This window comes from Muscardinus avellanarius, assembly GCF_963383645.1.
Source record: "Muscardinus avellanarius genome assembly, chromosome: 2".
NCBI classification, from domain to species: Eukaryota; Metazoa; Chordata; class Mammalia; order Rodentia; family Gliridae; genus Muscardinus; species Muscardinus avellanarius.
Window position 1 is genome coordinate 171,784,095 of NC_137787.1, and position 21,815 is coordinate 171,805,909.

A 21,815-nucleotide genomic window follows, 5' to 3' on the forward strand; every position below is an offset into this window, starting at 1 on the left:
GAGTATTATCAATACAAAAATTATTAGAAGGTTAGAGCCAGTGATTGTTTTCCCTTCCAACTTTTTTTTTTTTTTTCAGTACTGGGGATGGAACCCAGAGGCATTCTACCTCCGAGCTGCACCCCCAGCCCTATTTTTTATTCTTTATTTTGAAACTGGGTCTCACTGAGTTGCAAAGGGTCTCACTAAGTAGCTGAGGCTGTTCACGAACCGGCATCCTCTGGTCTCATCCTCCAGAATACTGGGATTACAAGCATGCGCCACAAGGCCCGTCTCACTTCTTTCATAAAGTATCAGGAAGCCTGACATGGTGGCACACACTTGTAATCCCTGCATTTGAGACTGAGATCGGAGGATCACAGTTTGCAGACAGCCTCAGCTACTTAGTGAGGCCCTTTGCAACTCGGTGAAACCCTGTTTCAAAAAAAAAAAAAAAATAGGGCTGAGCAGGGCATGGTGGTGCACGCTTGTAATCCCAGCATTTAGGAGGCTGAGACAGGAGGATTGCACAGGTTTGAAGCCAGCCTCAGCTACTTAGTGAGGTTCTCAGCAATGTAGTAAGACCCTGTTTCCAAATAAGGTATAAAATAGGTCTGAGAGTGTAGCCCGAAGGTAGAAAAGCACCTGGGTTCCACCCGCAGTACCACACACACACACACACACACACACACACACACACACACACACAAATAGGGCTGTGGGTGTAGCTTGAGGGTACAATGCCTCTGGGTTCCATCCCCATTACCGCAAAAAAAAAAAAAAAAAAAGTGTCAGGAGCCAAGTGTGTTATCACATGCTTATAATCCCAATTACTTGAGAGACTAAAACAGAAGGATCACAGGTTCAAGGACAGCCTCAGCAACTTAGCAAGACTCCTAGCAACCTATCAAAACCCTGTTTCAAATATCAAAAGAGCTGGAGGAGTGGCTTGGAGGTAGAATACTTCTGGATTCAATCTCCAGTACTAAGGAAAGAAGGAAGGAGGGAGGGAGCAAGGGAAGGGTGGGTCAGGAATCCTGACACAAAGCAACCATTTGCAATCACTAGTGTATATTTTTATCAAGCTCTTAAACTTTTTCTCATCATCTTTGAGCTCTTTTAAAGAGTGATAGCATTTGTCGGGCCTGAGCCACTGACAGAGTGGATAATAGGCGCCATTGAGGCAGAATGAAATGAGACATGGGAATACAGTTCTGGAAATTCGACATTGAACTTCTTCCAGCCTTCCAAACCTGCTGTTAGACCTTGGTAAATTCAGATGCTATGATTTTGTACTAGGCGACTAAAAGATTCAGTGCTCATTGCCTCATAAGGCTCATTTAAGAAACTCACTGAAGCCAAAATAAATAATTTGCTTAACACGCAGTCTGAATGTTTATGGATGTTACCCAATATTCTCACTTGGGAAGATCAATGATCCCATCATATTTTTTTTGATAATTTTTTTCTTTTTTTCTGGAACCAGTTTCAAAGATAAAGAAGAAAATGAATAATATCTGATAAAATTAAGATAGTGGATGCATTTAGAAAAACTACTATCGGGTTAGATACTTCCTACACACCACCATTACTTCTCATCCTTATCTGTGTCTGCCTCTTCTCCATCAGTGGTCTTGGCCTCCAGTGAGCTGACTGGTACAGTTAGAGGAGAAAGCAAAATCCTGATTGAGAAGGGAGTTGCCATGGCAACCTTGCACTATAGTTATATTTTTCTGTCTGTAACTATAAATGGTAAAATGTAACCTTTCTAATTTTGCTACATTTTTTTAACTCTGTGGGTACCAAAGCCTCTACAGAGTTTGATGTCACACCATATAAAAACAATAGATTTTATTTGTATCCCAATGAAAATATTTATACTAACTAAAATCTTTTATAAAAAGACTTCTCTGCCACTTGGTAAATGTCAAAGTACTCAGTGATTTAAAAAAACCATATCTGAATGCTCAGATTACTCATTCTAAACATTCAAAATAATTCAAACATTAACAAAAGTTAAGGTTTGTTATTAGTATTACTGGGCTGTTGGGAACTGAACCCAGGGGCATTCTATCCCTGAACTACACCCCAACACTTTTTATTTTATTTTGAGGGTCTTGCTAAATTGCTTATGCTGGCCTCAAATTTATAATCCTCCTGTCTAAGCCTCTGAGTAGCTGCATTAAAGGTGTGTGACACTGCACCTAGCTAACGTTTATTAATTTTAAAAAGTGATCTTTGGGCCATTTTCCATTTCTGGAAATGGACCACTCCAGACCCTTTCTCTGCAACATAACTCCTTTATCATAGCCTTCTCTTAACTATACCCCCACTTACCTAAATATACCTTTTATGGTCCTAATTTAGAATGTGTAAGTGGAAGTCTAAACTTTCAGCAACAGGTTTGTTTTTCTGCAGTCCTGTAGGGACAGCTTAGATAGTCCCGGGTGTCCTAATGTGAGTTTCAAGTATCTCATACATTTAAACGACAAAAAATGAACCCCTCCCAACTTGGCCCAATCCAGACCCTCCCACCCTTGGAACCTCTGTTACTGATAGTGCTAGGGAAGCACCTTAAAACCAAGGGCAGGGACGCTCAGGTTCCAAGGGAGAGACGAGAAAGGACCTGTGAGATTAGGTTACGTAGGGCCAATCGCCCACCAAAAAACATCGCCCTGCCTGGACCATAAAGACCAAGTTGTGTGACTGGGAAAAAACTTATTTTACAATTTAGTGGTGTTGCCTGAAGTTCAGTCAACTTCATCTTAATGAAAACTCTGACGGATGGAAGGGTGTCTCTCTCTGCTCATTCAAGTCTTAGGCCAGTGACTAAAGTCAGGTTTTTTTCCTGCGACACCTGCGCAGAACTAGAATGCTGTGTGTGGCCAGCAATGGAAGATGCTTTGGAGCAGGAAGCCCCTGGGCGGCCGGGAGGCCTGGGTGTCCTGCCGGTCACAGTGCCTGGAGGAGGGCCAGGGCCATGGGAGGTGGGTCAACTCTTTTTTTTTTTAGTACTCTCCTTACATTCAAGAAATGTGAGGGCCCGTCTTTGTCTTCTCATTCCTCTCCCCTCTCAGCTGTTTGCAGAACATCACGTCAGTGGGCCCACACACACTTCATGGCCTTTTGAGATTCATCCATGCTTTGAGGTGTCAGAAGTTCATTTCTTTTCGGTGCTGGGCAGCATCCCTCTGCATGGATGTGCATAGCTCATTGGTCCATTCACCAATGGAAGGTCATTTGGATTATTTCTGAAGATGCTTTGAGTCATTCCATATCAGTTTTTGTGTAAATGTACATACCCAGTTTTCTTGAGTGATTGCCTATAAGTGGGATTGCTAGGCCCTAGGGCAGGTGCACATTTAACTGTATAAACCCTGCCAAACTGTTCTCAGAGTGGCGATATCATTTTGTGTATCCACCAGCAACGTAGAAGGGTTCTAGTTGCTCTGCTTCCTTAATACCCTTTAGTATTTTCAGCTATAGGATAGGTTTAGCCATTCTATGAGGTTTGTCCCATTGTGGTTTTAATTTGTACTTTCCTAGAACTGATGATATGTGCGTCTTTTTATATATTTGCTTGTCATATGTACATCTTCTCTCATGAAATATCTGCTCACAGTTTTTGCGTATTCTCTTTTTTTCTTTCCTGTTTACTTATTGTTGAGTTTTGAGGGTTTTTTTTAAAAAATCTTTTTTTGTAGATATGGTTTATAGTTTTTTCTAGTCTGTGCCTTGTATTTTTAATCTCTTAAAAATATATTTCTTAGCCAGGCGTAGTGACACATAGTTGTAATCCCAGCATTCGAGAGGTAGAGACTGGAGGATCATGGTTCGCAGACAGCCTCAGCTACTTTTCACAACTCAGTGAGACTCTGTTTCAAAAATAAAAAGGATAAAACATAGGGCTGGGGGTGTAGCTCTGAGGTACAATGTCCCTGGGTTCCATCCCCGGCACTGCAAATATATATATATATATATATATACACACACACATATATATACATACATCTATATATGTGTGTGTGTGTGTTTATGTATGTATGGATATGGATATATATATATATATATATTTATTTATTTATTTATTTATTTTTTTTTTGGTGGTACTGGGGTTCCTGGAAGCCCTTCTACCTCTGGGCTACACTCCCAGACCTATTTTAACATTTTTTTAAAATTTGGAAACAGGGTCTCCTAAGCCAATGCGTGCGGCTGGCTTCGAACCTGCGCGATCCTCCTGTCTCTGCCTCCCAAACATGGGGATTACAAGCGTGCGCCACCATGTCTGGCTATATATATATATATCTTTAAATTTTTTTTTAACTTTATAAAATCTAATTTGTCAAGTTTTGTTAAAGAAATGTGTTTCGTCATATCTAATAACTCTGTCTAACCAATGATCGTAAACATTTTCTTTTAGCTGGGCATGATGGTGCATGCTTGTAATCCCAGCACTTGGGAGGCTGAGACAGGAGTTTCGCAGGTTTGCAGCCAGCTACTTAGTGAGGCCCTGTTTCAAAATAAGTGATAAAAAATAGGGCTGGAGGTGTATCTTGAAGGTACAGTGCCCCTGAGTTTCATCTCCAGTACCACACACAAAAAAAATATTTTCTTTTAAAAGTTTTATAGTTTTATTTACATATCTATGATCTGGTTCAAGTAGATTCCTTTTTTTTTTTTTTTTTTTTTTTTTTTTGCAGGTCTGGGGATGGAACCCAGGGGCATTTGACCTCCGAGCTACAGCCCCTGCCCTATTTTTTATTCTTTATTTTGAAACCGGGTCTCACTGAGTTGCAGAGGCCTCACTAAGTAGCTGAGGCTGTCCGCGAACCGCGATCCTCCAGATCTCAGCCTCCCGAATGCTGGGATTACAAGCGTGCACCACCACGCCCGGCTAGTAGATTCCTTTTTAATGTTAAAATTTTTTCTCTTTCACCTGATAATAATTAGACTATTCTTGTTATGTTTTTGAGAAAACATCTAAGGGCTGAAAGCTGCCATGACTTAAGCAATATTTTAGAAGTTTGTGTCTTTGTGTCTATTGACCAACTTTAGTAGTGTGTTTTATATTGCTATAACAAAATACTTGAAGCTATATATTTGTCTATAAAGAAAAGAGGTTTATTTGGTTCACAGTTTTGGAGGCCAGAAGTTCAGGATCAGGCAGCCTCTAGTGGGTGGGTGGCAGAGCATGACCAGGGCTAGTGGAGCCAGACTGAGAAAATAGAAGTAAACAAAACAGAACTTCCTCAAGCCGGGCATGGTGGCACATGCTTGTAATCCCAGCATTTGGGAGTATGAGACAGGAGGATTGCGGTCCATAGGCAGCCTCTGCTATTTAGTGAGGCCCTTTGCAACTCAGTGAGACGCTGTTTCAAAATAAAGAATGAAACATAGGGCTGGGGATGTAGCTCAAAGTTAGAATGCTTCTGACTTCCATCCTCAATACTGAAGAAAAAAATAAAAAGAACTTTCGCCACCTTAGATCAATGAACACAACTCAGTCATATCCATCTCATCCCTTTCTCGCTTGTTACAATGAATGAAGTCCATGTGATTCCCTCTGAGACTAAACATCTCACTTGGGCCCCAGCCCTTCTCTAGGACATCTGTCTAGCAACTTCCCCCTCACTCTCCTGCAATAGCGAGTCACTGGGTCATTCCCACCGTCATAGTTACATGCAGTAGTGACCCTCCTCCATCCCTCTAGCTCCATCTAGCTGACCATTTCCCTCTCCCTCTTGAATTCAAATGCCTATTTCCATGCCTCTCCTTCCTTGTTTCCCATTTTCTCCTAAATCTACCCCTATTATGTTTTCCCTCCCCCACAATGTTCTACCCAAAGCCCTTATCAGGGGTAGCAATGATGACTAAGTTGCCAAAGTCAGGCTAATTTCCCCATCTTTGTTGCATTTGGTCTATCAGTAACATGGGACAAAGCCAGCCACTCCCTCCTTGAAACACTTTTCTCAGTTGTCTTTCAGGATACCAGACATTTCTTTCTCCTTGGCCACTCCTTCTCTTTTACCCTTTCCTTCTTACCTTCTTGACTTTAAAACACTGGAGGACCCGAAGGCCCAAGCATCAGCTCTCTCTTTGTCTTGATTCCCTGATGTTCTCATCCAGTTTCAAGCATCAAATGCCTTCTCTAAGCTGAGGATGCCCATATTCACATTCTCTTCCCTCACAAGCCCTTAGGGCTCATTATGTTACGTTCTGCAAGTCTCAGCTCAAACTTTACTTAGCGAGAGGCTTCCCAGACCATTTTCAATAAACAGTCTCCCTACACCATCACTGTGTCCTTACCCTGTTTTATTTGTCTGCATAGTACTGTTCTCCCTCTAACATACACTTATTTGTACTAAAATAACATACACTTATTTATACTAAATTTGTGTATCGAAAGCCTTTTGAGAATAGGGATATTATCATACCTCAAAGAGAGTGTGTGCACATAGAAAGCTACCCAACAAATATTTGTTGGGTAAAAGCATGATCTCGTTTAGTCCTGACAATACCCCCAACACTCCTATTACAGGATTATTACAGATGAAGAAACATAATCAGATTAACCTATCACTGCACAGCTGGCACTTCAGGCATCCTGACAGCAGAGTGTACATCTACCTATATAGAAAGACGGAGTGCACATCACATGGGTACTTGTACTACATACAGAGTTTACCTTGAGGACAATAGAAAATAACTGGAGTAGTATTGGTGGGAGGTGAGGAAGTAATAAGCCCTTAAGGGGCTGACTCCATCAAGCATTGGCACATAATTGCCCATTTCTAATTACTAGATCCCTACAGCATGCTCACTCCCAGACTACTTTGCTGCTCCATTGGAACATTTAGGCTGACACTATATTTTATACTTTACAAGCATCAGACTGGCCTGGACTGACAATATTTAAGTCAAATTAGGTTAAAAGCTGAAAATCAACTTTACCTTGAGGTCTGTGAAATTGAAAGGCTTTCCTTCTGTCTTCATAGCAGTCCGATAGCTGACATAATTCCTAAAGAAGCTTATATGTTAATGCCTAAGAATCATTTACAACACTCAGGCACTGCTGAACCAAAATGCCATGACTTGAGCTAAATATACTAGTGGAATACTATGCTACTTAAAGAACATATGAGAGTTCAAACTATAATTATAGAGAATAGGGTTTCCAAAAAATTGACTAAATAAACATTTAAATACATATTTGAAATATTTGATTTTTTTAAAGTTTGTGCTCCATGGATTCTGAATTTTCAGGTCCCTTACACACAGGGCTTATAAAATGTAAGGGATGTTTTAATGTAGGTAATAGATTCATTTGGTTAATAGATGCTGAAACCCACCATGTTTCCATGGTGAAATGAACTGCTATTTTCTGTTTTAAAGGGACCCAGCGATTCACCCTCCAATACCTCCGAAGCCCAGATCTCCTGCTCCTTCTCCTAACCAGCCGAGGCGGGATAATAGGTAAGAACAGGCACTGCGTGCTTTCTTGCCAAAATGAAGTTCAAAGCACATGAGGGAAAATGAATTGAAACCTGCTCTGTACAGAGCATGGAGATGTGTTGTATGTATATTCACAAATGAAGCACTGGAAAAGCTTTTCTAATTTTGTCAACATATGTGTATTTATGTTTGCTTTTGAATACTCTTGCCTATTGTCTTAAGGAAATACATCTTCCAGATAAAAAATGGGATAGTATTCATGTTCAAGTGTTTGTGCTCAGGCTTCTTCAGTATTCGTTCCTAATGCATACATTCATATACATATGAACTTGGCATAATTGTGTGTATATATATGTATGCATACATGCAGTGTGTGTGTGGTTGTGTGTGTGTGTGTGTGTGTGTGTGTGTGTGTGTGTGTGTGTGTATGTTGCTGGGGATTGAATCCAGGGCATTTTACCTCTAACCTACACCCCCAGGCCTTTTTATTTTTACTTTTATTTATTTTTTATAAATTTTTATTGGTGCATTGTAGTCATACATCTTAATGGGGGTACAAGATGGTAGAGGCATATATGTGAACTTTTCATTTTGAAACAGGGTCTCACTAAGTTGTCAAGAGTCTCTCTATGTCACTGAGGTTGTCCGCAAACCTGCGACCCTCCTGTCTCAGCCTCCCAACTACTGGGATTATTGACGTGTGGCACCATGTCTGACTGACATGTATATTTTATACATATACAATATAAACATAAGACATTTAACCACATATATATATATTTATTTGTTTTTATTCCTAGTTACACTCCCCATTAAAAGATATATATTCCGATAAAAGATTCCTTGAAACTTTGTGTTACTGACTAAATCCTTAGTTGTGTTAGAAATACCTCTTTGTGTTGTTCTTTAATGTTTTAGCTAAGGGATTTTAATTTATTTCAAAACTATCAAATATTTTAAAAACTATTCTAATTAATTTGCCTCTGAATCAGGAAAAACAAATTTGATGTTTCTCTTTGAGCCTCTGTCACTCTCTGTTTAATACTTAGAAGTGAATCCAGAGATCTGGACATCTTCCCTTGTCTTCCAGTTATGTTGTTAATATTCTTGAACTGTTTTTCAAGATGTCTGTCCCCCATTTCCATTATTCTCATGAGATTTAAAAAATGGAATCTCAGTGAAGACTCAATATGTTAGATCTGCTTGAGTGCATGCCTTTGACTCTTTTGTATTTTTGCTTTTTGATGGTGATTTTTGACACTATGAAAGACACCGTTGTAGAGCTGTTCTTCAATAAGTCGCAATTACAGACCTGTTCTTTAGTACCATGCTGACCATGAAGCAGGACTGTATCATTAGGTACTCATCCTGTTGGGCTAAAACTCCAGATCTGAACTGGTATCCTGTGAAACATCATTATGTCTTTGAAATTTTATCCTTAGAATGAGAGCATTTTTTTAAAATGAGGCAAGAGAATATTTCTTCACTGAACTAGTTAATAATATAGATTAGATGCATAACTTATTTAAAATTAACTCATAAAAATAACTTCTCAAGCTTTTACCTTACCTGATTTTTCCTTTTTTATTTTTTTTTGGTGGTTCTGGGGTTCCTGGAAACCCTTCTACCTCCGGGCTATGCTCCCAGACCTATTTTATATTTTTTTTAAATTTGGAAACAGGGTCTCTTAAGCCAGTGAGGCTGGCTTCGAACCAGCATGATCCTCCTGTCTCCGCCTCCCAAGCGCAGGGATTACAAGCGTGTGCTACCACTCCCGGCCTACCTGATTTTTCCTTTTACTTTTATAGTATTGAACAATTAAATCTTAATTCGAGTAGGATTTTTTTAAAAGACCTAAAATAAATTGGCCTTGAACCACTTAAATTGTCATCTAAAACTCAGTGATACTAGTGAGCTTGTTAGATTCAGAAGAAGCTGAATTTCATAGAAATTGGTCTAGTCCATTTTTACTACTCTAATTTCTTTCTTCTATCAATGATCTGAAAAATAAAATTAGGACAACTTGCATGTTTTTTAAACCCTGATGACTTTAATCACAGCAAGATGATTTTAATGAAAGAATATGAAAGGAAGTGTTTCCTATGTAATTAACACATGTCCTCGGGAGAACAAAACATAGTTGAATATAGCTTCTTGAGAACAAGCAAGAATGTATAAGTAGGTCAGCCAGATACTAGGAAAAAGAGTCATGAAAAGCCTGATATCAGAAATTGTGACAGAACCTAGTGTTGCTGTCAGATCAGCGTGGCCATTCTCAAGGTAGTAGGTGTATTTGAAATTTAGATTTATTTCCTGTATTATCTGAGAAAAAAAATATCTTGATAGTGTTCATATGAGGTGTCTTTAAGAAAAAACTTATCCCTTTAATGGCTAATGACCAAAAAGATTTTGATATTTTATTTTATCATTATATAATGAAGATCAATATGAAAATGCATTGCTAAATGGAAACCAAAAATAATGAACATAAACATATGTAGAAGAGATATTTCTAGATATATTCTATGGTTTAAAAATATGTGGAAAGAAGGTAAAATTTTAAAATTAGTATATTAAACTGTAGTTTTTCAAATAGAAAACCATTGGGTTCTAACTAACCTAAAGTACTAAGGTAAAGCTTATTATGGTAGGTAGTGATACGGTTCTAGTATGTGTTGATCTTTTTGTTTGGGGTTTTTTTTAGTCTTATTGTGTCTTTTATTTATTTGTTTTAATTTTTTTATTAGTGCATTGTAGTCATACATCTTAATGGGGTAGAATATGGTAGAGGCATATATGCACACATCACTCTTGTAGCCCTTCCCCAATCCCCACCCCACACCCTCCCCCTACCTCCTTCTCATATTTACCTTACTGATTGACTTTGATATGTTACTTTGATCTTTCTGAACATAAACTTCTTCTTATAAATTTAATTTAATAGAAAATTGTTTTTTAACTGACATTATCTTTGAAACTATAGGCAGATTTGTCCACCTAAACCAGAATTATATGCAGAAACCAACAGATCTGCTCAGAGAAATATAAGGTAAAACAATCTCTGTCTATACACATGTAATTGTGGCAATAATAGAATATGCTTTATACTTTGAAATAAAAACAATTCACATTTAAGAAGATAAAGTCAATTTTCTAGCTGACTTCAATAGAGTAAGTGGTTTTTATAGTACCTGATAGAATTTTTCTCCTTGTCTTTCTATCCTAAGCTTCTCATTAATTCACTAAGTCCCAGGTTTTTAATTTTGCAAATGTAATAGTTACTTCAAAATTTCCATGAGTGGCATATTTGTTGCTCAGTTTTTAATGGTTGTTTACATCTGGGATGATGGGAAAAAAAATAGGCTAAAGAACCAACCACAATGGTCTGAACATGGTAACAGGATAAAAAGAAGCCCATTGAAGGAGGGAAAGCTTGTTCACCTCTGTATTCCTGGCACAGGTCCCAAAGTCAATGGCATACTTTCTGAATGAATGGGCAGAAATGCAGTCACTTAGTTGAATTTGTGCTACAAGGCTTTGTCTAGTGTTAACTGTAGAAAGTCAAGCCCAGCTCCTCTGTAGCATCAGGAATGGGCTTACAAATTGTGTTGATTCTTTGGGGTTAGGTGGCATCTCCCATATGTCTGGCTTTCCCAGGGAAGTCTGCAGGAAGTTGTCTGCACATCCTACCTAACTAGGTTAGCGTTTATTGTAGATATATCTTATCTTTCTTTACATGAAAAATACTATTTTTAAAAATACTTTTTGAATAGTGCTATTTTTATAAGTCCATCAATGTGATAAACCAGTAAATAACTTTTTGACAAAATTTTTTTTGGTGGTACTGGGGTTCCTGGAAGCCCTTCTACCTTAGGGCTACACTCCCAGACCTATTTTATATTTTTGAAACAGGTTCTCTTAAACCAGCGCAGCTGGCTTCAAACCTGTGCGATCCTCCTGTCTCCGCCTCCCAAGCGCGGGGATTACAAGTGTGCGCCACTACGCCCGGCTTGACAAAAATTTTTAAGGTTTAATACACACACACACACACACACACACACACACACACACACTTTTTTTCCTTATAAGTCTTGACTCTCAGATGAGTCCCAATTGGAGACACATAACACACCTCACCTTTGGGAAGGATCATGTTTCCTTTATAGGAACATAAAGTTCCTATAAAGTTTCCTTTATGTAGGAACATAAAGTACAACTCCCAGCATTTCCCAAACCATGTTCCATGTGCCACAAGATATCAAAGGATGTTATGTGAATGAATTTTAATGGTTCAGTACATTTAGGAAATAATGAGTTACCGTTCTCTGCAAGAGACACTTCAGAACTTTTAGCATGCCTCTCTGTGTATTCTGAATTGCCAAAAAGGGGGTTCTATTTCCTAAACTTAATTGACAACAAAATCCTTTCTTTGTGCAACCCTATTAAACTTCTATGAGATGTTTGTGAAACACAGGTCTTAATTGCAGGGAAACCTGTTAGAATTTTTCCTATTATTCATTTTCATGATCTAGGGAGGTCAGGATGGAACCAAGTCTTTTGTGTCTATCCTACAACTTAAAATATAATTTCCTTTCCTAATTTAGAAGCCCGAGAAGACACATTTTCACCTCTTTTGAGGGACTAATTAATGATCTGGCCCTGTTGCTTAATTCTCCTTGGATCTAGGAGAAAGAACTTCTGAACTTGCTTCTGTGGCTACTTGTGAAGCTAACTGGATTTTCTTTTCTATCTTTCTTAAGTGAAGAATTTGGGAGCCACCAATACAGGTCTCTTCTAGTCTATTTTTCCATTGCTGTGACTAAAAATATCAGACACAGACAACACAGAGGAGGAAAAATTTGCCTGGCTCTGGGTTTCATAGGCTTAGTCTGTAGTTGGCCAAGTCCATGGCAGACATCATGGTGGAGGAAAGCTGAGCTCAAATTGATGGTGGCTGGAAGCAGAGAAAGAGACAGAGAGATACCAAGGACAGAAGTGGTCCCAAGGCCACGCCTCCAGTGACTACCTCGGCCACTCCCTCACCTTCCTCCTCCACGCCCCATCTGCCTAGTTACCACCCAGTTAATCCATTCAAATTATTAGTCCTTCAGTAGGCATGTCCACTGGTGAGATTAGAGCCCTGATTCAATCATCTCATCTCTGAATATTATTGCTTTGGAGACATGGTTTCAACACATGAACCTTTTGGAAGAAGTTCCAAACTTAAACCTTAACAAGGTACTTTGGGGAAAATAGAGTTATTTCCACAAGCACAAGACAGCAGAGCCAACACCCAGGTGGAATGACAGAGTAGGATGCATGTGTGTGCATATGTTTGTGTCAATGGGGGTGCGTGTGTGCCATGAACAGAAACCATTTTGCTAAATTCTATTAATTCCTGAGCAACACATGGACTATTAGCTTCTTTAATAGAAATGGATGATAGATTTTAGCTCCTTTCAAGCTGGCTCTGCTGTCACTGACCTGTGTATCTCTCTTGTTGTTTGAAGGAGTCAGGATGCTGATAACATCATCAAGGTGCCCGCTCCGCTTCCGACAGCTGACAAGGGGTGAGGTCACAGAGCTCTCTGGCTTAGCTTTCCCTTCTCCTTCTTCAAAAATGGGTAGCTAGTACCTTAAAAATTTCCAAATATGAACAAAACTGCAGGGCTGTCTATTACATATAACTTAGAAGCATAAAGCATTGGTGTCTGTACAGAAGCATCCTTGAGTAATGGACAATGCTGACGTTTACGGACAGGATTCTTCCTCTGCTGCCCTTTTCTGCCAGTTTCACTCATCCTAGTAACCTCAGCTAGCAGATCTCATCCCACATCTGCAATCTCATACTGTGCTGTTGGCTCAGGTCTCAACTAACCTGTCTCCCCAGCACCCCTATTTAGGATGTCTATGGCCATAGTCTACTTCCTCCCCAAATGTGCTCTCCCCTCAATTTTTCTGTTCTTTTATTCCCTTGGGCTCACCTTTGTGGAAGCATGCTCGATCATCCCTTCCCAGCTTGATGTTGTCCAGGCATGTATAAGTTAAATGTCTCCAATGCCTCTTAGGTACACATGGCCTCACTCCAGTTCAAAGCCTTGTTGATTCCAGCTTAGGGAATTAGAGTAGCTCTTCAGATTTATGTGTGTCCCTTCAGTCTCTCCTTCCCGTAAACCATGACTGCCCGTCAATGCCAGACAGTTATTTTTTTTTCCTGTAAGTTTTTGCTTAAATAATTGCTGGTCCTACAACCCATTGCCCATTTACTTACCTCTAACCTCATTCAAGGCCTCTGCAACCTGGCTGCAGCCTAATGTTCCAGGGTTACATTTGACTTCACTGGTATTATTTATGCTACATTCAGCACCAGCTTAGACCACTTCTGTAATTCCCAAGCAGTCTGCCTTTGTTTGTGCCATTTAGTCCATGTGGCAGTCTTTTCCAACCACAAGGCCATCATGTCAATCCATCCAAGTCCTACCATTTTTCAACATTCAGGTCAAATATCTCCTCTTCCGTGAAGCGATCCCTGGGTGATCTGGCAGGATGTGACTTCTGTCTCTCTAAGCGATTAGATTCCCATTATCCGTATTTTACAGCACTTCCCAACATTTGCGGCTGTCCCATGCTATGTGTGCCTTTCTCCCCATCCATCATCTCCACAATCTTCGGGGCAGATATTTTGTCTTACTCACCCGATGCCATTTTCAGTGTCTGGCACACTGCCTTTTTGTTCAAGGGAAGTATCGATAGAGTTGACTGTGTTAATATCATGAGCAGTGAGAAAACATCCAGCATAAATATTCCATTGTTGAAATCTCAAAGCCACATTTTCCCCCTTGTTTAATGTAATTTAGTATTACTGGAGATTGCCATCTCCTTCAAAAGTTCTGAAGAAAAGAAACAAAGTGGCCTTTGGTTTCCCTGTGCAAAATCATCAGCTAACGGGAGCTCTGTGTCCCAGTGGAGATTGTAAAAGGGGCCGTGCCTGCTCATTTCCATTTCGGCTTTCATCTAAATTTGTAGAACTTTCATTTTATTAATTTATTTTTGTTTGTGGATAGTATTTTTCAATAGAAATTAAATATTTTTGGTGAGCAATGGGAATGTTTGAGGGGAGATAATTGAGTGATGCTGGAGAGAAATTATGGCTTGACATAAATCAAAGAAAAACAATGAGAGCAACAGTTGGTTTGACTTTCCCGTCCCCGCTCCATCGTCGTGATGCACAAATCGCATGGCCACAAACACTCATCACAGAGAGAGGCTGCTGCTTTGACATGGACCAGGGACAATGTTTTACTAACCATCCAAAGGGAATAGAAATGGCTTTATTTATCCAAACTGCTCTTTGTGGAATAGAATGTTACTGCTATCTGATTAAGGACATTTAATTTGTTGCTAGTACAATGGTGAAACTTAATATCCAGAGCTTTCATCAAATTACAATTATTTTGAAAGCTCAGTTTCTTTATTTGGAATACAGTCTCCATTTAATTTAATTTATCACTGTCTATCTTCTCATGGTTTATGCTAATTTTCTTCAGATAAACACAAGCAAACCCAGAGCCTGAGAATTAGATTATTGTGACTCATGCCAGTCTGAAAGTTTTAGGGGTAAAATTTACATGATTCTTAGGCTTGCTTTTCCCCTTGGGACATGAACAGATTTGTAGCCTCAGAGTTGGTGAGTAGAATTTCAAGCAAGAAACAATAAGAGAGCACCGTGTTAGGGCAGGTGGTATTTGTCCCATGCAAGAATAAGGCTGGCTGGCTTTCTTTCTTTCTTTCTTTCTTTTTTGTCAGTAGCAGCAACTTTTTCTTTTAGTATTTATTTTAGCCTTTAATCCTATCATTGAATGTATGAGATGACTTGAAAGGATTCACCTATGTGATGGCTGTCACTTTAACATATTTTTAGGGTCTCTTAGAGGATTGCCCTTGACAGGTCTTATGGCAAACTTGTTATGGCCGGCCTCTCTACTTAAGTGACTCTGACACTCCTCAGACAGTGTCTTGATGTCTCTAAATTCAGTTAAAAAGTAAATATAGCAAGTATGTATTAGATAAAAATCTTAGTATTCATTGAATTATTCGTTATTTTAATGGCAAAAATTAACAGAATTTACAACCCGACAGGCATCATGCTAAGCACTCTTTATTCATTAACGTGTCAATTCTTTTTTGAAATGAGTACAATTGCTATACCCATTTTAAAGATGGAAAAATGGAGTCAGCAAGAGCTAGGGCAAGTCTCCTAGGGTCACCAATGAATAATAGGTGGGTCCCAAATTGGAATGCAGAGGCCCCAGACTGACTACTGAGTCATCAGGTCCTACAGCCTCTTGATCAGTAGCAAAGATGACCCAGGAAGAAAGAGAGGCGTTGAAAAAGCTTGGGAAAATGTGTGATTCTAGAGGAGCAAGAAGAGAGTACCAGCCAAGCATAATGGTGCATGCTGTAATCCCAGCATTTTGGAGGCTGAGACAGGAAGATTGCAGTTCGTGGACAGCCTCAGCTACTTAGCAAGGCCCTCTGCCACTCAGAGAGACTCTGTTTCAAAATAAAGAATAAAAAAGGCCAGGCATGGTGGTGCACGCTTGTGATGTCAGCATTTAGGAGACTGAGACAGAAGTATCGCACAGGTTCGAAGCCAGCATCAAGTACTTAGTGAGGCTCTCAGCAACTTAGTGAGACCCTGTTTCCATATAAAATATAAAAATAGGTCTGGGAGTATAGCCCAGAGGTAGAAAGCCTCTGGGTTCCACCCCCTGTACCACCAAAAAATAAAAAAAAATAAAGAATTAAAAGAATTTTTTAAAATTAGGGCTGGGGCATAGCTGGGAGGTAGAATGCCCCACAGTTCTATCCCCAGTACTGGGGAAAAAAAAAAAAAAACAGAGAGAGAACCAAGATTTGTGAATGAAGAAAAAAATAAATGAGGAAGGCAAGGGAAACGGGGGCGGTGTGTGGGAGTGTGTGGGAGAGGGAAGACAGACAAGCTGGGGAGAAGGCATACAGTAGGGAGAACTGGATGAAGTAACCAAGAGCACTTCCAGGTCTCTTCCCTCTACCCAGGCCACCTGCCCAGGAGAAGAAAGCTAAGCCCATGTGGTTTAAGGAAAATTCCTGAACCCAAGAGTTTTAGCTTAAATAGATTGCCCCTGAAAAAGCACCCAGAAAGAACATTGCAGTTTTCAGATACAGCTACCAAAGTTAGCTGACCTAGAGTGAGGTGATACTAGAACCCAAGGAAGAAGCCAGACGTATGGATGAGCAGGTATCTTCAGTAGCCACTTGGTGTGCAAATACATTGTACAAAGATAGAATCGAAAGTCAGTGTACCTACATTTTATGATTTAATTTAAAAGGTATACTAAGCATCTAGTTCAAGAGACTACATTAAACCTGAAGAAGAGTATATAATAGCCGAGCGTGGTGGCACACACTTATCATCCCTGCACTTGGGGGACGGAGACAGGAGGATCACGCAGGTTCGAAGCCAGCCACTTCGAAAAAAAATAAAAGTATAAAAAATAGGTATGGGAGTGTAGCCCAGGAACCTCAGTACCACCATCACCAAAAAAAAAAAAAAAGAAAGTATATAATAATCCAGGTCTAAAGTTTAAGTGGTGTGCATGTGATACGATGCTTATGTGAGGGGAGGGCATGAACATGAGACAAGGTGCAATTGCTATAAAGTATTGTGAACATGACCAATTGGAGATGCAGAAAGGCCTTTTTGGAAGAGTAAAAGAGTAGCATTTTGCTTAAAGCAATTTCTTGAGGGACAAACTGTCTTTTCACAGATGATTAACGTAAGACAACCATTTTATTTCAAAGAACCGAGAGCTATTTTGAGGTGTATCTGTCTTTTGACTCTGGACAGATTTTTACTAATGAGAGATATTTTTTCTTCCCAAAGTGAAGAATTGGATAATCTCATCAAAATGAACAAAAGCTTAAATAGGTAAGATTTAAAGGTGTCTGCTTTTTTTTGTTACTGAATTGCATGTTGTAGCATATATTTCCAGTCTTTTGAGTATGAAGATACATATGAAAGATTAGTCAAAAATATCCTGCAATTCTTGGATTAGAAAAACTTGAAGAAATAATCATTTTCTGGCTAGAAATGGTTATTAAAGTGTAAAGATACTAAGAATGTCTTTCATTTTCATGCTCCATTAATTCATTAAGGCAGTTATATAAATAAACACATTTCGCTTCCTGAAATATTAATACCTGTATGTACATATTAATTTGGTTACTTATTACTTTCAGTTTAATCATTTTAAACCCCATGAATGAGGGAAATGGGAGGTGAGAGGGAGGGCACCACATGCTACGTGCATGTATGTCACTGTCAACACGATTGACATTGTGATGTGAGACTATAATGCACCAATAAAAGCACATTAAAAAAAAATGAAGCCAGGCGTGGTGGCACACACTTGTAATCCCAGCATTCGGGAGGCTGAGACAGGAGGATTGCGGTTCGTGGACAGCCTCAGCTACTACTTAGTGAGGCCCTTTGCAACTCAGGGAGACCCTGTTTCAAAATAAAGAATAAAAAATAGAGCTGTGGGTGTGGCTCAGAGGTACAATTCCTCGTCTTCCATCCTCAGTACTATAAAAGAAAACAAAACAAACAAACAAACAAAACCCCCATGAATATCATAGTTCAAAAGCACCCTTATTTTGGGTCACTTATAATTGTGAAACTTAGAATATATTGAGAGAAAATGAAAAATGGAGGAAGAAAAGGCATATAAAATTTTAGTTATTTCTCTGTTACTTTGGAGACTGACAAACAAAACCAGTAGGGACCAAAGAAAAGGAGAAAATGAAGAAAATGTTGAATTAGTTGATCTGAGGATGGTGAGATAGTTTTTTTAATTTTAATTTATATTTTTTAAAGAGTCTCACTAAGTTGCTGAAGGTTTTCGATCCTCCTGTCTCAGCCTCCCAAGCACTAGGATTACAGGCATGTGCCACCACGCCAAGCCGAGATAGGTTTTTATATCCTGTCCTAACAATAATAATCTGTAGGGTTATATGGTCCAGCTATTGACGAGTCACTAGAATTTGCTGCTTTTCAGTTTCATGGGGCATTTTAGATCTGGACTGGCAGCAGGCAGGTGTAAATGATGGGGGTGGCTGACTGTCAGAAACAGGCAGCAGTGGCATCGGGACAGGAAGGAGAGTGACTATCTTGTCAAAAGCTCCCAGCTGCCGTCTCCGCTCCAGCTGAGACCTGCCATGTGGGTTCCAGCATGTTTTCAGAATATCCTGAAAATTCAAGAATATGGCCATATGTCATGGTCATTTCTGTAAACACCAGTTCATTTTTAAAAATAAAAACATGCCAAACAACACATCCATGAGCCTGTTGTGACTTGTAGATCCCCTGTCTTCTAGTTTATCCTGTTTAAGGTCCACTGCAGTTTAAATTTTGAGTCTGCAGAAACACCTGTTTGGAATAAAGCAGGTTTAAGAATTGTGGCTCATCTTTCCCAGCCAGCTTCTGTTTCCTGTTTAGATGTAAACTGGTCTCTGTTAATATAAAGTTAAGCATCTGTTATTATTACTGACGAGATTTTTTTAATCAACATATTTAAAGAAATCAAGGTCTCGATGGTCTCTTCCGAGCAAATATGAAGGCAGAACAAATAGAGAAAAGGTAAGTGCATCTGTCTCTAATCTGCACATCTTATCTCCCAGATTGCTTGCCTTTTTCTGCAGATGTTAGCTGGAAGGGTGCTGTGTGTTCTGGAGTGGAAATGCGCGGGCAGATGGGCCAGCAGTCTCAGCATTGTACATTTAGTTCAGACATAATTGCCCGGAAGGATTTTTTGCTCCTCCATTCAATGAAAGTAAATGAGCAATTCATGGAGAAAGTTTATTGTATTTGACCTTTCAAGAGACCACACAATTTAATTTTCCATATGCAGTGTTTTTTTTTTAACAAAATTTGGGTTTTTCTCTGTTTACAGAGCCCAAAGCCTGGAAAGTCTCATCCACATGAATACTCTCATGGACAAAGATGGCAAAGGGTAAGAGTCAATCAGGAGGCCACTTTGCTGGAGTCCTAGAGTGTGTGCTGTTCTCGGGGGAGGCCACATGCTTGGTCAAGGGTCAGTCAGGTTGGGACAGGCCCTGGATCGGGGTCAGGAGAGGGTGGGAGTCTAGGTACTAACTATGGCACCAGCATACATCTGGGTGACTCTGGGAACCTCTGTTTCCTCATCCCATAAAATGAAGGGTATGACCTACATGATCCCTTCAAAATCTAAAAATGAAAGAAATCCATTGTCTGTTACAAGTTGTGGCTCGTTTTGTTTACCCTAAGACACAGGTTTTGAAGCATAGTCATTCACCATTGAAATCTTTAGAATAGTTAAGGTACTTTTCAGTTGGACTTTGGGCAGCTCTTCATAGGTATATTTCTGCTTATGTACTTGTAAATAACTAAAGGTCAAAAGATGTGTTTTCATTTATTTTGTATCAAAAATAGGTTAATTCATGATTAGTGTTCAAACTAGTAGGATTTAAGAGATTAATTTATAGTCCTAGGCTAATTCTGATTAGTAGAAAATTAACCTTCATTACTGATATTATTTTTTATGTTGAAAGAAACAAAACTCTCGACAGTTTCATTAAGGAAAATCCCAGAATAATCAAGAATGACAAAGGGTAAGGATTTAAAAGATTTCTACTATTTTTTCCCAGATTGGCTTCTTACTCTGTATTTGGCTAGTCATTAAATTTGTCTTCCTAACATGATAATTATTTCTATGGTCACAGTTATTTTTAAAAGCAATTTATCTGTGCCAATCTGTGCATAAAATGGTATTCTAGCTTTCCAAGTCAACCTTGGCAGATGTGTTCTCCACTCTTTCTGATATTGAACCCTTAAAAAAGTCTCTGTGATGGAAAGCGTTGGCAGTAATAACCACACAGACACAGAATACTTAATTAAAACATGTTATTGAGCTGGGCGTAGTGGTGCATGCCTGCAATCCCAGTACTTGGGATGCTGAGACAAGAGGACTTCAGGTTCAAGACTAGTGCCAAAACCTTAGTGAGGCCTCAGAAATTTACTGAGGCCCTGTTTCCAAATGAAAAATAAAGATGGGGTGTAGCTCAGAGGGAAGAATACCCCTGGGTTCTGTCCCCCATACCCAAACCAAACAAACATGGAGTTTGGAGCACTCACAACAGTGATAGAAAACTGGAAAAGGAGGATGAGCATCACAGATCATACTGTGGGCTGGGAAATAGAAAAGAGAAGTGATTGGTAATCTGGGGTATCAATAGAAACTGGTGCAGGAATAATTGATTTTGGTGTGGTGGGGAAAAGTCCTAGTTTTTCCCCACTCCATAAAACCCTTCTTCCTTATAGTGAGAGAACTTAAATTGTTAACACTCTTATTACAGTGCAGTCAGGCATATGAACATGGAAAAGTGGAATCATTGGCATTTGGAGCGTCTGAGGGATTAACTCTTATATTCTCTAATAATGTTTAATCTTTGACACGTGAAAGTTTTATTCTGTACAGTTCATTTACATCAGGTACTAGAGCCATGATAGAGTTGTTTCAACTTTTCCAGAGGAGTTTACAACCTTTAAATATACTCTTGAAATTTTTAGAAGAAATGACATGACCAAATCCTCAAAGGATTCTGATAAAAAATGCTAATCAATTGATTACCATCCCAATGTAAAGGATATTCATGCTAAAATGAGACATCCTGATGTATATGCTAAAACCCATCTTTTGTGTGTGTGTGTGTGTGTGGTGCTGGGGGTAGAACACAGGGGCTTTTCTACTTCCAGGCTATACTCCCAGACCTATTTTATACTTTATTTGGAAACAGGGTCTCACTAAGTTGCTGAGAGACTCGCTAAGTAACTGAGGCTGGCTTCGAACCTGCGCAGTCATCCTGTCTCAGCCTCCCAAGTGCTGGATTACAAGCGTGTGCTGCTATGCCTGATGTTAAAACCCATCTTTCTTCAATACATCCTCAAAAAAAAATAAGGTGGAAAATTTTACTTTGAAGTTAGTTCATTCATAACTGAATAAGGGTTGGGATATTTTTTATTAAATTATTTTATTAGTTCAACACATTTATACACCATAGTGAAGTTCATTGTGATGAACACACACACACACACACACACACACACACACACACCCCTCTCTGTGTACTCCTCTCCTATCCCACCTGGCAGCCCCTCCTCCCTCCCCACTCCTGTACACTTTGCAGTCATGAAATGAGTAGAGCCACTTGAATTAAATGATCCTAAGAGCTTCTACTACTTTAGGCACCAATTATAACTTACTTCTATTGTGTGAAATCTGTTCTTGTCATAAGAGATTCAG

General features: G+C 39.3%; 1 protein-coding gene across 1 annotated transcript in view; it reads left to right on the forward strand.

The window, feature by feature from the left end:
• Nucleotides 1-21,815, forward strand: part of SCEL (sciellin) — a gene marked incomplete at both ends in the record, with an annotated part of 113,163 nt that overhangs the window by 28,827 nt on the left and 62,521 nt on the right. The window contains 7 exons of the mRNA XM_080689489.1: nucleotides 7,372-7,452; nucleotides 10,415-10,480; nucleotides 12,942-13,001; nucleotides 17,357-17,401; nucleotides 19,052-19,111; nucleotides 19,425-19,484; nucleotides 20,065-20,124. Coding sequence (XP_080545615.1) covers nucleotides 7,372-7,452; nucleotides 10,415-10,480; nucleotides 12,942-13,001; nucleotides 17,357-17,401; nucleotides 19,052-19,111; nucleotides 19,425-19,484; nucleotides 20,065-20,124 — 432 coding nt within the window. The remainder of the gene's footprint in view (nucleotides 1-7,371; nucleotides 7,453-10,414; nucleotides 10,481-12,941; nucleotides 13,002-17,356; nucleotides 17,402-19,051; nucleotides 19,112-19,424; nucleotides 19,485-20,064; nucleotides 20,125-21,815) is intronic.